This window comes from Bombyx mori, chromosome 16 (genome assembly GCF_030269925.1).
Source record: "Bombyx mori chromosome 16, ASM3026992v2".
In the NCBI taxonomy this organism is placed as follows: domain Eukaryota; kingdom Metazoa; phylum Arthropoda; class Insecta; order Lepidoptera; family Bombycidae; genus Bombyx; species Bombyx mori.
In genome coordinates, this window is record NC_085122.1 from 1347575 (window position 1) to 1363861 (window position 16287).

A 16287-nucleotide genomic window follows, 5' to 3' on the forward strand; every position below is an offset into this window, starting at 1 on the left:
AACGAATACGAAGCTTGCTCAGTAGTCTTGGTATCCAAGGCTTGTTTGATCAATCCATTTTTCGTAGTTTCTATCCCAGTTGTGATAGTTTTTAGTATAAAACATCAAGATGGCAAGTCCTAATCCTGAAATCGATTTATCTTCAATGTTCATAAGCAAAGTCAATAATTCAAAAAGTCCTACTCGTTCCGAACCAACTTCAAGACGTAATTCTACCGTGAAATCAAGTTTACCAGCGGAAATTATAACCGTTAAAGATTTTTTTGATTTCATGAAAACTGCTTATCAAGTTTACGAGTATTTAGAAGGGGATGAAGATGACGGCTCAAAAATAGATTGGGAGGAATTAACTAAATTAACTGTATTAAATCATGTAATAGAACAACAAGAAAGAGATCTATTGCTCCAGACAGCTTTTTCGGAACAAAAACCAATTACAAGTAAAAGTGAAACGGCTCTTGAGAGAAAAAATAGCGAATTTGAACGGTTAGAGAAGAGATTCAGCTGTAGTGAAATTGAAGGTACGTATGAAAACAAAATTACAAAACTTGGGTCTTATTTGACCAAAGGTCTAAAATGCCTTCTTTAATAGGCAAATCTAGACGACGATCAATACCTCAGGAAGCAAGAGTAGAGATGCTTGGTGTCTGGACTGAAGCAAACTTGAATTGTAAATTAAATGACGTGAGTTTAATTCATACTTTGTTTTAGTTCACGCAAAATTATAAAAGCTGACACAAATTGAATTTTGTAGGTAATAAACGAAGGAATTTTGGATTCTATACTTCCATATTTAGTTGGTTATAAAAAGCCTTCAAAGACGACCAGTGTTTATGTGCCGGTTATTAAAAAAACACCGTCTAATCCTACTACGGATGTGAAAAAACCAGCCAGTTTTGGAGGTAAATTAAAAAAAATTATATATTACGTTTTTTAGTAACATATTGAGTTACACTAGAATTTAATTTCTCAGGGTTTATAAATGAAAAAGACTCAAGAGATCGTCTCGGAAGGCGTAAATCATCTGTAATTGCAGCTCAAGACCGCGCGAATCATAAACAAGAGTATGTTTGTCGCTAGATGTCACTGTTTTACATTTTTACGCATTGATAAGATATATGTTTTGCTTTATGATCTGTATCTATAACATAACTGAATTAAATAGAGATATGAATTTCAAATTAATTTGGTATTGTACATTTGAGATAATATATTATGAAAATTCAAAAAAAAATGTTGTCAGAATTAATTTGTAATAGTTTTATAATTTTAAAAGGCATTTTATAATCCGATATGGTCTAGTGGCTAGGATACCTGGCTCTCACCCAGGAGGCTCGGGTTCGATTCCCGGTATCGGAATACTTTGTTTTTTAAATTTTTTAGTGGCGACGTTGAAATCCACGTCTGCGATGAAGTCAAAGGCCTCAAGAAAGATTTTAGATGCCCACAAAAATTATTGGTTTCCAAAATGGGTTACTTTGCTGACGTGACCGCGGGTCAGAGACTTGAAGATATGGATATATCTGTTCACTGCGATATACAAGTTAGTATAATTGGCAGTACAAGGTAGGATATACACAATGGAACATTCATCCTTATCCTCAATCGGTTAAGAATTAAGACTTGGTATTTTAGTTTGATCTAGTTGGCAGTTTTGGCAATAGGATTTTGTATTAATTCTTCATTGTACGAGAACATACCATTCAAGAAGCCATTTTTTTAAACAATTTTTTTTATTGCTAGATGGCTCGACGAGCTCACAGCCCACCTGGTATTAAGTGGTTACTGGAGCCCATAGACATTTACGACGTAAATGCGCCACCCACCTTGAGATATAAGTTCTAAGGTCTCAGTATAGGTACAACGGCTGCCCCACCCTTCAAACCGAAACGCATTACTGCTTCACGGCAGAAATAGGCGGGGTGGCGGTACCCACCCGCGCGGACTCACAAGAGGTCCTACCACCGGTAATTACGCAAATTATAATTTTGCGGGTTTTATTTTTATTACACGATGTTATTCCTTCACCGTGGAAGGCAATCGTGAACATTTGTTGAGTACGTATTTCATTAGAAAAAATGGTACCCGCCTGAGATTCGAACACCGGTGCATCGCTCAACACGAATGCATCGGACGTCTTATCTGTTAGGCCACGACGACTTCAGAAGAAGAAATTGTACAATTTATGTACAATAAGTAATTTTTGATATTTTATTGTTTCAGATCTTCGATTGGTTGATGCGTTGGATGAAGAAGGATTCTATTTTAGTTGCGGATTGGCCCTTGTTGGATCCCCACAATGTGGTCCCTATACTGGTCTCGGCGTCTTTCTTACAGGTCCGTTGAAAGAGTTACTGGTGGTAGGACGCGTTGTGAGTCCGCACGGTAGATACTACCGCCCTGCCTATTTCTGTTGTGAAGCAGTAATGCGTTTCGGTTTGAAAGGTGGGAGTAGCCGTTGTACTGTAAAAACAGAGACTTAGACCTCATATCCCAAGGTAGGTAGCAGCATTTACGTGTTGATGGGAGCTCACGGTCTCTTGGCCTCCGATAGTAGATTCATTCGAGAAGCAGTTGATCTTGAATTGTCAGGTCTCCTTCGGAGGCGCTCGGGTAGCTGTTAACTATCCCTCCTGGCTGAGCCGATGCTCGCCCACTGTCCTGGTGAAACTGGGAAGGCCTCTAGTAATCCTTCAATCATAAACAAAAAAGTATCTTGATGTCGATTGTTATATTTTTTGTTACATAGCACAATCCATCCCGAGCGCTATGACATGTCCTTCTTCAAACGAGGCTTGTGGAGAGTATTAAGCGGCAGGCAGCGGCTTGGCTCTGCCCCTGGCATTGCTGAAGTCCATGGGCGACGGTAACCACTCACCATCAGGTGGGCCGTATGCTCGTCTGCGTAAAAGGGCAATAAAAAAAATTTGTATAGTTATATTCACCGTTTTATTTATAGAGCTCGCTCGTTTGATTTTAAATGGCCTTGCAATGTGAGGTTTCATTTTCCCCTATGAGGCTGCGTTGACAAGCGAATGTCACATTCGAGGTTCGGAAAATCTAAGAACTATTATTGAAGAGCCTCTCCATCCCCAATATGTGATTGTTTGGTGGTGTTTTTCGTCCGGCGGGGTCATTGGACCATTTTATATGGTCGGAATATAAAGATATTGATGTGGAGTAGGTACATTTCTTTTCAACAAGACGGCGCGATGTGCCGCACTAGTGAACACGTCACATAGGATCCTCCTGATCCACTATCGGTGCTTTTAAGTACCTCAAGCACCGGTTATAGTTCTCGTCGAACCCGCCGCTTGCGACGAAGGGTTCGTCGAGTAAATTAACCCACAGACACAGCTCAGTAAGCTTCTCGCCAGATCTTCTCTGTGGATCGCGTTTCTGATCCGGTGGTAGATTCTGCGAAGCACTGCTCTTGCTAGGGCCAGTGTTAGCAACGTCCTCAGGTTAGAGCCTGTGAGCTCACCTACTCGTTTAGCGACGCTGGCATAGCCCACTATGGCTAGCTTAGGCAGGAATAAATAAAAAATAGTGATGGTACTATTGCTGTTTTGCGTGAAAAGCTTCCTTCCTCATATCTCTATCATATAAGACAATTATGTAAGACATTTAAAGTCCTTTTTTTAATTTATCCGTTCCTAGATGGAGCCATTGTTGCACGATTGTTTGATCTACTGTCATGCCCACATGAATGACATTGTCAAGACCACCACGAATCTGGCGTGTTTGAGCGACGCTTTACTGACAAGGCAAGTATTTGTTTCTATCTTATTACATAAAAAGTAGGGCACAATCAAATCGTTCTCGAATTCAAAATGTCAATGTATTGCTAACATAACGTTAATGTAACAACACAATGTCGAGTTTAACTAAGCCAACTAAGAAAAAACTTTTAATCATTTTACAACATTTTTGTCGATTTGTAAATGTCTGATAAACTTGAAAATTTGTACACGCGTCAAGGATCGATAACAAATACTTACATTCACTTCTTAGGTTCGCTCTAATATCCGGACCAGTTTCTATGGGATAAAAAAAAAGATTAAATTAATTGTTCGTTTACTATTGAGGCATGTGTTTTTTAGTTTTTAAACAACGATGCCGTCAGCGCAAAAGAGATAATGAGATTTCATTTTAATTTTACACTGCTTCGTAGGCAAAAACAATACGCGCGAAAATAATGTTTACAAAGTCATCTGTTATCTATGGGTGAAACTAGGGATAGGCTTTGCATCAAAATTTTTAAACAAATTACACGAATAGCTACATAAGCACGCTTTAATAATTTGCAATATAAGCACGAATATGAAAAATTGTGGGTAAGTCCATTTTTGCGCTGACGGCCTCATATGTAATATTATGTTTATTGATTTTTGGTAATTGTCGGATACTCTGACGATACAAACGCTGATATGTGAATGTTTATCTTAAAGACTAGCTGACCCGGCAGACTTAGTAGTGCCTCAATCGATAAATAAAAGACCTAAACTTTGGTATAAAATAAACTTAAAACAAACAAAAGGAATCCGTCCGATGGGGGACACATCAAAGAGAAAACAAAATTGTTATTTTTATTTAATTCCGAGCATATTTATCTACCTTTTAAACCTTCTCTGGACTTCCACAAATAATTCAAGACCAAAAGTAACCAAATCGGTCCAGCCGTTCTGGAGTTTTAGCGAGACTAACGAACAGCAATTCATTTATATATGTATAGATTAGCGGCAATGTATACAAATGCGGAATTGGAGGCGATCAAGGATCGCAAAGACAAGATCCAATCGAGGCTGTACTGCAAGATGATAATGTCGTTAGCAGAACCGGTACCGGAAACGCTACGAGGGCATTATTCCACTCTGGCAACACTGTTTAAGTGCACCAAGTAAGTTCTTTTTTGTTGTTGTTTTTTTTCTACACAAGCTCAGTTGGTATTGATCGGTCATCAGAGGTAATGGGAAGACGCTACTCAACTTGTACAGTTACTACCCAAACATATTATATACCCATATATACTGGTGGTAGGACCTCTTGTGAGTCCGCGCGGGTAGATACCACTGCCCTGCCTATTTCTGCCGTGAAGCAGTAATGCGTTTCGGTTTGAAGGGCGGGGCAGCCGTTGTAACTATACTGAGATCTTAGAATTTATATCTCAAGGTGGGTGGCGCATGTACGTTGTAGATGTCTATGGGCTCCAGTAACCACTTAACACCAGGTGGGCTGTGAGCTCGTCCACCAATATCTAAGCAACAAAAAAAAAAAATCGGTGACAATGCGGTCCTGTAACTCCTCCCAGTCTTATGAAAAGAGTGAAGGATAAAATGGAAATGTTCAAAAGCCGGATACACGTTATACGATATTATCGAATCCACCTCATATCGCAAAGAGGTTAGCGGCGGGAGGGAGCTTTTACGCATCGGCAGCGATTTAACACGTTGCCTGCGTTGTGGTTTAAAAATACCCATACGCGACTGTCTCCTGATGCCGTAGTCAAAAACGCGTTCTTTTGCCCCAGTGCGAGCGGCGACTATGTCCACATTTCTATAGGTATGGGTATATTAAAAACAGTATCTTGTCTGTTCCAATCTATCCAATCCATCTATTTACAATGCGTATGAGACCTGTGTGCTTAGTGCGAGTTTTTTAACGTTCTCGATAGCGTAAAAGTTAGCTCATATTTGTATGAAATGGGGTTGTTTTCTTACGTTTGCCGTTATGGGGCGCTGTTCCAACTGCATACAAATTTGAGTTAACTTTTACGCGATCCAGAACGTTAGAAACTTGCACTAAACATACAGGTCTCATACGCACTGTAAATAAGTTCAACCTTGCTTCTAAAAGATCTGAGTGCTTAGTGCGAGTTTTTTTCTCGTTCTCGACAGCGTAAAAGTTAGCTCATATTTGTATGGAGTGGGATCGTTCGCCTACGTTTGCCGCTAAGGGTGCTGTTCCAACTGCCTGCAAAATTGGGTTAACTTTTACGCTATCTAGAAAGTTCTAAAACTCGCATTAAGCTCTCTGAAACGCACTGGCTTCAAGTCCCTTAAAAATGGCCCCGCAGTCGACGATTTTATTACATGCTGTGTGTGACTGGTTATCTAGTTTTGGGTTTGAATGCAGGTGCAACAAGTTGCTGGGGCGGCACATTGCCGAGCTGGTACCGTGCCAGCCGGCGAGTATGCGCATCGACAGGAGAGGGAACGTTGTAGCGGCCCATACCAAGTGAGCTTTTATTTTGGCTGAACTATGATCAGCTATGTCATTTTCTGATCTACGGATTGGACCGCTTTTGTAGGTCTAAGCGAAAGTAAAAAAATATATATATTTGTAATTACTGATGGTAGAGCCTCTTGTGAGTCCGCGCGGGTAGGTACCGCCACCCTGCCTATTTCTGCCGTGAAGCAGTAATGTGTTTCGGTTTGAAGGGCGGGGCAGCCGTTGTAACTATACTTGAGACCTTAGAACTTATATCTCAAGTTGGGTGGCGCATTTACGTTGTAGATGTCAATGGGCTCCAGTAACCACTTAACATCAGGTGGGCTGTGAGTTCGTCCAGACATCTAACCAATAAAAATAAAAAAAGCTGCCCCAGCGCCTCTAAAGGAGACCTAACAACTCAAGAGTAGATGCTTTGCGAATTAATGTACGACCGGATCGGAATCGCGACCCGGTGAGAAGATCCGGTGAGAAACTCAGCGGGCTGATGTTTAGGTTAGGTTGCACGTCGAACTCTTTGCCGAGTTCGACGAGTACGTTTGCCGGGGTCCCTACTTCTAGTGTTAGAGGTGTCTTATTAGACACATTTAGCTTTACCAAGGGTTATTGGATCTGATAGATCCGTAAGGACGTGCCCAGGGCACTTATGTGGCATTGAGTGGTAACCAAAGCCGAACAAAACCCCCCTCAATAAGAAAAAACACTAAGCGCTAACCAAAACACACACCTTAATACGATAAAACGAATTGTTTCCCAAAGCTCGACACAAGTTAGTCTCAGTTTAATTGGTACATCAGCTCTTCCTAAAACCTAAAACTCTTCATTGATTTACGACAAAAATAAGCAGGATTGTGGTCCTGTGGTACTCGAGCGAAATTGCAATAGACCGTACCACAAGTAAAGATGTCAGTAATTCTACGCTACGTATCGGTCTTCTTCTTTTATGTCCTTGATTTGAAGAGACGCAAATTGGAGCCTCAACGAGTACATATCCTGGCTGTACGGCGAGCTGAGGTCCTGGAGACGAGTGTACTGGCGGCTGTGGGCCGACTGTCACTTCCTACTGTGTCAACTTTGTGACAACTATTTCCCTGCCTACCAGGTCAGTGAAGCTGTCAGTTGAGCAGATCTGATTAGAGATCAGTATTAGTAGTTTTTTTCCTATCTATGCTGATAGCCTTGAGAGGCTGTATCAGCTTCGCCCTAACGTGTAGGTGAGCTCACGAGGCTCAAACCGGAGTGTTGCTAACACTGGCCGTAGCAAGAGCAGTGCTTCGCAGAATCTACCACCGGATCGAAAACGCGACCCACTGAGAAGATCCGGCAAGAAACTCAGTGGGCTGTGTCTATGGGTTATTTCACTCGTCGAGCCCTTCGTCGCAAGGGACGGGTTCGACGAGGACGGTGACCGGTGCTTGAGGTACCTAAAAGCACCGTTAATGGATCGGGAGGATCCGTAATGAATTCGTTATCCTATCAAATAATGTCTCATGTAGCGGGCTTGGTTTAGTAGTTTAGTTACTGGTGGTAGGACCTCTTGTGAGTAGGCACGGGTAGGTACTACTACCCTGCCTATTTCAGCCGTGAAACAGTAATGCGTTTCGGCTTGAAGCCAGCCGTTGTGACTTCGAACTCATATCTCAAGGTGGGTGGCGGCATTTACGTTGTAGATGTCTATGGGCTCCCTTAACCGCAGAATAGGTATGCAATTAAAAAAAAATTATGGCTAGCCACGAGTGTTTAAAACAATTCTTAATTTGTCCGATAATAATTGATAAATTAGACCACTCCAGGAGTCGTTTTATGCTATTCCCCGGCTGTACAGATGGAGTGGTGCTCCCACCACGAACAGCCTCCCCACATGTTCTCGTTGGAAGGCCGCCCCCCCCTCCCCGCCGGCCGCTACCCCTGCTGCGGGGAGAGGGCCTACCGCTTCGAGACCATCACCAGGAACACGGTGAGCTTAGAGCTTAGAGCTTAGAGTTCGAGAGGTGTACTCTTCTGGGTTTCTGGCATCCATGATGGCAAAGTAGACGTTTAGCTACACAGCATTAGACAGCATCCTTAGTCCGGGGTTGAGCTTGTGACGTCTTTTAGTAGTGACGAATTGAAATTTTTAAAGTGATTAACTGTTCAATTTCTGCCGCATTTACCTTAAAAAATATCCCTGGCTTTGCTGACGTCCGCGAGAGACGATAAGCAATCACCATCAAATGGGCTGTATGCTCGTTCTACAAGGCAATAAAAATCTTGACTGTTTTTTCGCGTTTTTAACCACATGCGCGTCAAAACGTCTGCAATTAAAATATCCGGTCATCCTCTTTTTAAAGGGATTTTATGACCTGGTAACTAAGACCTTTAGGGCATGTCTTATTTGAATTTATATTCTTATTTTTTTATGAAATTTGTGACATTAATCAACTGGGATGAAATAAATGAAATGATATGATATGGGATTAAATATAATCTCAGTAAAATGGCGGTCATTTATTGAGATTTTTTCAGGATCCCAAGAAATTACATTTAGTGGCTTTGTTTCATTTTCCCCCATTTGTGCACTTTCACAGATATTAAACAGTTAATAAACCACCGTTATTACACATTTAAACCCGAAGAAACACTAAATAGACAAAATAATAAAACTAATCACACAACTTCAATCTTCACGTTCCCGCCAAAAAGTCAAAGTCATCGTCTTTGTGTAAAACCAGGGTTGCCAGTTCCGGGAGCATGTCCCAGACGAGCGCATGGCTTCGGACGCGGCCGTGATGGAGCTTTACAACCAATTTAGGGACATAATAGCTATGAAACCGCCTCAGCTAATGTTCCCAGAGCGACTGACAAGACTCGTCGGAAGAGGTCAGTAGGAATGAGAGAACATTTTGTAAGATTTATCTAAAAAAATCATTTTTATATCCTACCTATTCGCTGGTAGCCTAAGAGGCTATTCCAGCTACGCGCAGATGGGTGGTTAAGCTCACGGGCTCAACCTTAGAAAATTTGCTAACACTAGCCTTAGCAAGAGCAGTGGTTCGTAGAATCTACCACCGGATCGGAATACCGACCCACTGAAAAGATCCGGCGAGAAACTCAGCGGGCTGTGATTGTGGGCTAGCTCAAGATAACTAATTAGCTGCGGCCACGATAAGAGGGTTTTCGTGTCGCGCCGCTTTGTCCAGTAGCGTTCTGACGCTTTCTTAAGATACTTACGTATCGGTATTATACGGCTATCCTGCAGATTCATAAAGTCTTATAGTATTTCGACTATGTTTTTTAGTTTTTATTCTGATTAAGTTAAATATACTACAGAAATATTTTTCACTGCTAAATAAATAATGTTGTATCTATGTTAGACTATTTATTTGACTTAGAGTCCGGAGATGACAACTCTGGTCGTCTTCAATGCAAGGAAGTATTTTGGTGGGAGGGAATACAGCTGGTAACACCGCGCCCTCCTCTCGGCTTACTCGGAAAACTCTACACTAGCAACACCAAGTTCAACGGTCTGTCAAGTTTTCATATTAAAATTAATTTAAATATCTAGAAATTATACTTTTTACCATAATTAAAATATTTTATTTTATTTTAAAAGATTAAAAAGTCGCTCTCGACAAGTTTGAATATTTTTCAAAGAAAAACATGGAGAATTACGTAAAAGTATAGTTTACAGATATATCGTATCCGATAGGGAATTGATATTTTAAAAGACATTCTTAAGACTGAAAAAATATTTTAAAAACGCGATGGTGTGCTTTTGAAATTTCAATGAGCCAATACTGTTTGTGGACGGATTTTAAATCGGTATTTTTTATAAGAATTATGAAGAACTTATCACGCCTTATTATAATATTGAGATAAAAACCACATTATCGCGCACTGTAGGTTAAATTAGGTGTTCTATTAGACAAATTTGCTGTAAATATGCTACATAATTGGCCAATACATGTAGCAGCCATCTTTAAGAGCTTTGGCATCCCTGGCGGCCATCTTTAATTTTGATTACGAGCACTTATTAACTCAATGCGAACACTAATATTTATCGGATCGCGATTCTAATTGAGCGGTGGGTTCAGCCATAGATTATACACTTCATATTTGAGAGTTTCGAATCTCTGGTCTTACTAGGGCTAGTGTTAGCAAATTATTTCAGACTGAGCCTCGTGAGCTCATCTATTATTATTGTACAAGGCATGCCAAAGCTTCTTTGTAGGCCGTTGTGTGTAAACCAAACGACACTACCACATGTATAATATAAGGTCACCAAGAAATCACGAATGACATTTTATAGGCGAGTATTTCGGAAAATGTCCTCTCAGTTGTTCTTTTTCAATTAGGGAAGTTGTTGTGGTAAATGATCCAATAATGTTCCCACGTGTCGGTTTTATTTTCTATCTAAGCTGATGGTCTACAGAGACAATATCAGCGTCACCGGGCTAGTAGGTGAGCTCACGATGCTCAAACCTGACGTTGTTGCTAACACGAACCCTAGCAAGAGCCGTGCTTCGCAGCATCTACCACCGGATCGGAAACGCGATCCACTGAGAAGGTCCGGGAGAAACTCAGTGGGCTGTGTTTGTGGGTTAATTTACTCGTCGAGCCCTTCGTCGCAAGCGACGGGTTCGACAAGGACGGTGACCGGTGCTTGAGGTAACTAAAAGCATCGTTAATGGATCGGGAGGATCCGTAATGACGTGTACGGATATACACAGCGCATATGCGGCCGGCGTCGCCCGTAGTGTCGGGCGTGTCCCCCGCCCCCGCCCCGCGACCTCCCAAGCCCCCCAAGGACCCCCGACCTGAAGTCAAGGAGGTAAGTTCACCTCGACGGACCAAAAACCATAAGCGGCAGGCGGGCTATCGAGTTTTCCTATTAGTTTTAGTTGAAGTGGTGTTTAATCGACAAAATTTGACCGCCTCACCGTTTTTAATTATTTTCTATAGCTTTTGTCCGTGGCTTCCTCCGCGTGGAATAGTTCACAAATAATGCTATAATTTAGAACAAATTTGGTCAGCATAAAAAACGTTATAGTGAGCCAACCTTAACATATAGACATATGCTGTCGCGGACTTTCTTTTAGATCTTTTAAAAGGGAACAATTCTGTCATACATTATTTTAGCGAAACTTTAATCGTTTCTGCCGCGCACGCAGCGGAAGCTCTCAAAAGGGAAAAATACCCGATTTTGAAACATTATTTATTAGTGCTCCGCTTGTATTGGTCCTAGCGAGATGTTATATGGCTTATAGCCTTCCTCGATAAATGGACTATCTAACAATTAAAAGAATTTTCCAAATCGGACCAGTGGTTCCTGAGATTAGTGCGTTCAAACAAACAAACTCTTCAGCTTTATATTATTAAGTATAGATTCTATTTATCGCAGTAATTATTAAGATTTTAGATTTTGCGTTGTTTTTAATATCGGGTCGTTCGACTTACTCAATTAGTGATACATAATGCTTACAAAAGTAGTGCGAAGCCATACGCAGTATTACAAACTTCTAAAGTTTCATTGTTCCGTCGCAAATCTGAACACAAGCACAGTTCTGACAGTTGCTGTTTCCGACATGACTTCAAACAATATTGCAATCAACAAACAATAATATGATTTCACTTGTATTTGCGCGCTGCACGTTATGTATTACAAATTCATCGAAGAAGCTGACTTTGATTGAGATGACGGCTTCACGAAACACGACCCTAAAAAACTAAAAATACTTCCACGCATGGTAGCTGACCGCTTGGGGATAGGTATGCATTCAAAGGCAAAAAAATATTTAATCGTCCAAACTAGGATTTTTCTCTTGTTAGGTTTCTATCTCCAAATATCGAATATCTATAAGTCAGATATCCAACTAGAATTTGAACTCAGACCCTGTGATGTTAGTAGTCAGTGTGAAGCTTAGACCATAGAGGAGATGTACTTACAGTACCCTGAAATAATTTCTTCCGCAACTAACTCATTATTATATTTAAAATTCGATATAACAATAGATTTATGTGTAGTAGTAGTTTTTTTTAAATAGCTTGGCAACATATAGATCATAGATAATACACTTAATATTTAATGTAGATTCCAGGGCCCTGAAACTGCGATACTTTATGACAAAAAAGCCTTTATTTGTTCTAGACAAATTTACTAAATTTTATCAATTCGTGGTTTCTGAAAATTTACAAAATCCTTCATTAAAAATAAAACATAGGATACGTAATATATTACTGCTATCTACAGGAGCAATGAGAAACTAATCGAAGCGAACCCATCTAGTGGCCGACACCCGTAAACATTTTTTTTGAGTGCTTGAATTACTTATCTATGACTAATTTATGTGTATTATCTATGGTAGATTCTTTATTAGACCAAAGTAGTTTGTATTAAAGTTGTATTGGAACTAAAATTACAAGATTTGGTAACTGTAGTTATTCAGTGGTGTCTAGTTCTAGTCTATTAGCGTTTTCTGTAGCTAATTGTTTGTTTATTTAAAGCTGTATTAGGTAGTACAGGATTGGTTTTGTTTTGAAACGTTAACTGCTTTGGGTGCAAAAAGGGTATTTATATGTCAAATAGGTCAATACTTGTAATCACTGGCTTGTGTCGCACAAAAGATGGATTACGACTCTTTCTCTCTCCTGTCAAAAAATATTCACCTATTTCACACGTAATGAGTAGCACAGATGTATTTTTCTGTATGTATTAGAGTATAAATTAATATAGATATATGTTGCTGCTAGTAAGTGTAAATAGCCGTCAAAATTATACAAGACTGATGAAGGCTTATTATAGTTATGAGCATGATTTGGAAAAGTAATAATGTTTTAAAATTTCCATAAGACAATTTGAATCGAAGCCTTAAATATCAAATGTTTTTTTTTAATATAACTCCTCGAGGTTTTTTTTTATTGCCTAGATGTGTGGACGAGCTCACAGCCCACGTTAAGTGGTTACTGGAACCCATAGACATTTACAATGTAAATGCGCCACACACCTTGAGGTACAAGTTCTAAGGTCTCAGCATACTATGTATGTATATTTTCGGCTCATATGGGCACACGAAGTAGTAGTTAAAAAGTATGTGAATTTTGTTGTCAATTTTGAGATATGAGGTCGAAATCCCACCCTATACGAAGTCTGGTTTCCAAAGAAAGGCGCCCCAGGAAGAGGAGGCTCAGGAGACGATGGCGAAGAAGACAGTTCATCATCATCGAGCGACAGTGAACAGAGCTCCGCCAGCGGCCGCAGTGATGAGGACAGCGCTACTAGAAAGACCGGCAGGGTCGTGAGGGTCCAGCATCCGCATCCCGTTGTTAAGTACGTACTCATCTGCTTCGTGACAGTGATATTGACAGCTAACAGGCAAACAAATATAATTTCAATTTTTTATCTAAGACTAGTAAGTATGTGGCTCCTTTAATGCCCAGAGACTATTGTCTTCCAGAAACAACAATGTATTAGGTCGTGTAATGATTGAAAATCTACATTAATCAATAATGCCTCAAGACTGAAATTCGTTGTATGCCTTAGAATAAATTTTGTTTTGTTGACATTTAGGAAATTACCCCAGAAATGTATTGCCAACATTAAAGTTGTCAATTCTACTAAAAAAGAAAAAAAAAACTGTTGGCAGCGGGGAAAATGGTAGTTAACTGTTTATGTCTTTGGCTGCCTATTTATTTAAACATACACTACGGGGAAAGGGTACTTTATGTAGTTGACCTACAAAAAGTATTCATAGCGCGCAAAAAATTGACTTTTTAGTAATCTTATATTTTGTCAACTTCTTGCGTTCGTTCGAAATCGGCATATTAGGTGATTATAATTATCGTGTGCATTACGAAAAACGTATGTCGAAATGGTAATTACTGATGGAGCATATTTTAAGTCCACACTAATCACCATCACTATTTTTATTACGTTGGCGTATTTTATTTACCTACTCATAACTGGCCGATGGTGATCAGTGTGCTTAGTGCGAGTTTTTTAACGTTCTCCATCGCGTTAAAGTTAACTCAAATTTGTATGCAGTTGGAACAGCTCCCTTAGCGGCAAACGTTCTTCCATACAAATTAGAGTTAACTTTTACGTTATCGAGAACGTTAAAGAACTCGCAGTAAGCACACAGGTCTGGTTATGTCGAACTTAAGGATGACTACTCACTAAAGCTCATTGATCACTCTTTCCTGACGCGGTGACGTCCGAGACGGAACTCAGATATCACCACCATAAAACAGTAATTTTTGATTTTCGAAGCTGGATACTCATTATACAATATATTCAAATTAAAATAATGACATTCACTTCTTTGTTTCCTATTAAGCTGAGAGTTGTCTTGAGAGGCTACGTCAGTGTAACCTAACAAGTAGGTGAGCTCACCGGGCTCAAACCTGACGACGTTGCTAACACAAACCCTAGCAAGAGCCGTGCTTCGCTGAATCTGCCACCGGATCGGAAACGCGACCCACTGAGAAGATCCGGCGAGAAACTCAGTGGGCTATGTCTACGGGTTAATTTACTCGCCGAGCTCTTTCGACGGTTCGACGAGAACGGTGACCGGTGCTTGAGGTACCTAAAGGCACCTTTAATGGATCGGGAGGATTCGTAATGACGTGCCATGTGGCGTTCAACATGTTAAACTATGTATTAATTCATTTATACAATGGCAACCCTAAAATGTTTACATTCACTTCTCCCCGCAAGGGTGCCGTGAGGGGACCGACAAAGTTTAGGTATACATCACAAACAAACACTGATTGTATCCAAGTGGATTGCCTAATTCAAATTTGTATAGCTGTGCTATGTACGGACGAAATGTTGTGAATTACTGAACGGTAATTCGCAGGCGCGCTCGCGTGGTCGGCCGGCAATGGATGTCGTGCGCCTCGGCCCGCAGCAACCAGGACGGGCAGAGACGTTTCGAAGAACGGGCAGCGAGACAGATGAGGGCGGCGCTCGCCAGGAGACAGCCCCTTACCAATAATAAAGCAAAACCACCTCCAGGTACGATCACGTATCCTAACGTTTACTTGAACATTACGAGGGGTGAAATTTTATTTGGTTTAAGCGACATTTTTACAACTTTACATGAGAGTCGTTTAAAGTTTAAAATTTGGCAAAAATGTAATAAAAAACTTCATCTATTTGAATGGGGTAAACTTAATTGAAATTCAATTTAAAACTTTGGGTTCAGAGGCTTTGAAAATCGTTCTTATTGGTCAGCAGAATTATAAATTAGTCTTTTAACTTTTTTATTTATTGCTTAAATGGGTGGACGAGCTCACAGCCCACCTGGTGTTAAGTGGTTACTAGAGCCCATAGAGAGAGAGAGGAGAGATGGCGGGACATCGTGAGACGCATCACGTCTGCCCCTTCCAACACTACATGACTATCACGACCACTCTGTCAAGAGTGACACGATTGAGAAGAAGAGCCCATAGAAATCTACAACGTAAATGCGCCACCCACCTTGAGATATAAGTTCTAAGGTCTCAGTATAGTTACGACTGCACCGCCCTTCAAACCGAAACGCATTACTGCTTCACGGCAGAAATAGGCAGGATGGTGCTACCTTCCCGTGCAGACTCACAAGAGATCCTACCACCATTAAAAAGCACCATGATGCTATAAGACCAAATAAAACGGACCTTTAATTACAAAGATAAATGTCGCTTAAACTATAATCTTTCACCCCCTCGATATATAGTTCACACGTGAAATGGCGACGTGATCAAATCGCCCAGCCAATCTAATCTCGCAACGTTTGCTTCGTCAAAACTTTTCCTATGGTTAATAAGTTAATTGTTCTTATAGGCGGCGTGTACGCACGTCTAGAGGCGGAATGGCGCGAAAAACACGGTCAACGACCCCGCAATGCGGCGCCGGCACGACCGCGGCACGCAACCAACAGTAAATATAAACCCGCCGCGTGAAAATAATGTTGTTTAATCAAAATAAAAGAGTTTTGATAAAAGAAAAAGTATTCATTCATTATTTACCTACGAACTTAACCTCTTCGAATTACGAATTTTTGGAAGTATAACGAACTTGTGGTAGGGTCTCTTTTA

At 40.6% G+C, this 16287-nt stretch overlaps 1 protein-coding gene and 1 non-coding gene across 2 annotated transcripts; both read left to right on the forward strand.

Moving 5' to 3' along the window:
- Positions 1-109: 109 nt before the first annotated feature.
- LOC101739318 (SANT and BTB domain regulator of class switch recombination) lies at positions 110-16199 on the forward strand. Its single transcript, XM_012692687.4, has 17 exons — positions 110-521; positions 593-684; positions 755-902; positions 974-1064; positions 1384-1543; positions 2224-2337; positions 3661-3767; positions 4736-4900; positions 6136-6237; positions 7192-7333; positions 8057-8188; positions 8943-9090; positions 9603-9734; positions 10941-11041; positions 13371-13537; positions 15066-15223; positions 16034-16199. The coding sequence occupies exons 1-17, from the start codon at positions 110-112 to the stop codon at positions 16150-16152; spliced, it is 2490 nt and encodes an 829-aa protein (XP_012548141.3). The 3' UTR covers positions 16153-16199.
- TRNAE-CUC (transfer RNA glutamic acid (anticodon CUC)) lies at positions 1288-1359 on the forward strand. The gene has a single exon. It is a non-coding gene; the product is annotated as a tRNA-Glu (tRNA).
- Positions 16200-16287: the final 88 nt, after the last annotated feature.

What these genes read in the sequence shown, in the direction of transcription:
- LOC101739318 (XM_012692687.4), top strand. Translation starts at nt 110, where the DNA reads ATGGCAAGTCCTAATCCTGAAATCGATTTATCTTCAATGTTCATAAGC. An exon ending in ACACTGTTTAAGTGCACCAA is followed by an intron (nt 4,901 to 6,135) that starts GTAAGTTCTTTT and finishes GTTTGAATGCAG; the next exon opens with GTGCAACAAGTTGCTGGGGC. An exon ending in TAGCAACACCAAGTTCAACG is followed by an intron (nt 9,735 to 10,940) that starts GTCTGTCAAGTT and finishes GGATATACACAG; the next exon opens with CGCATATGCGGCCGGCGTCG.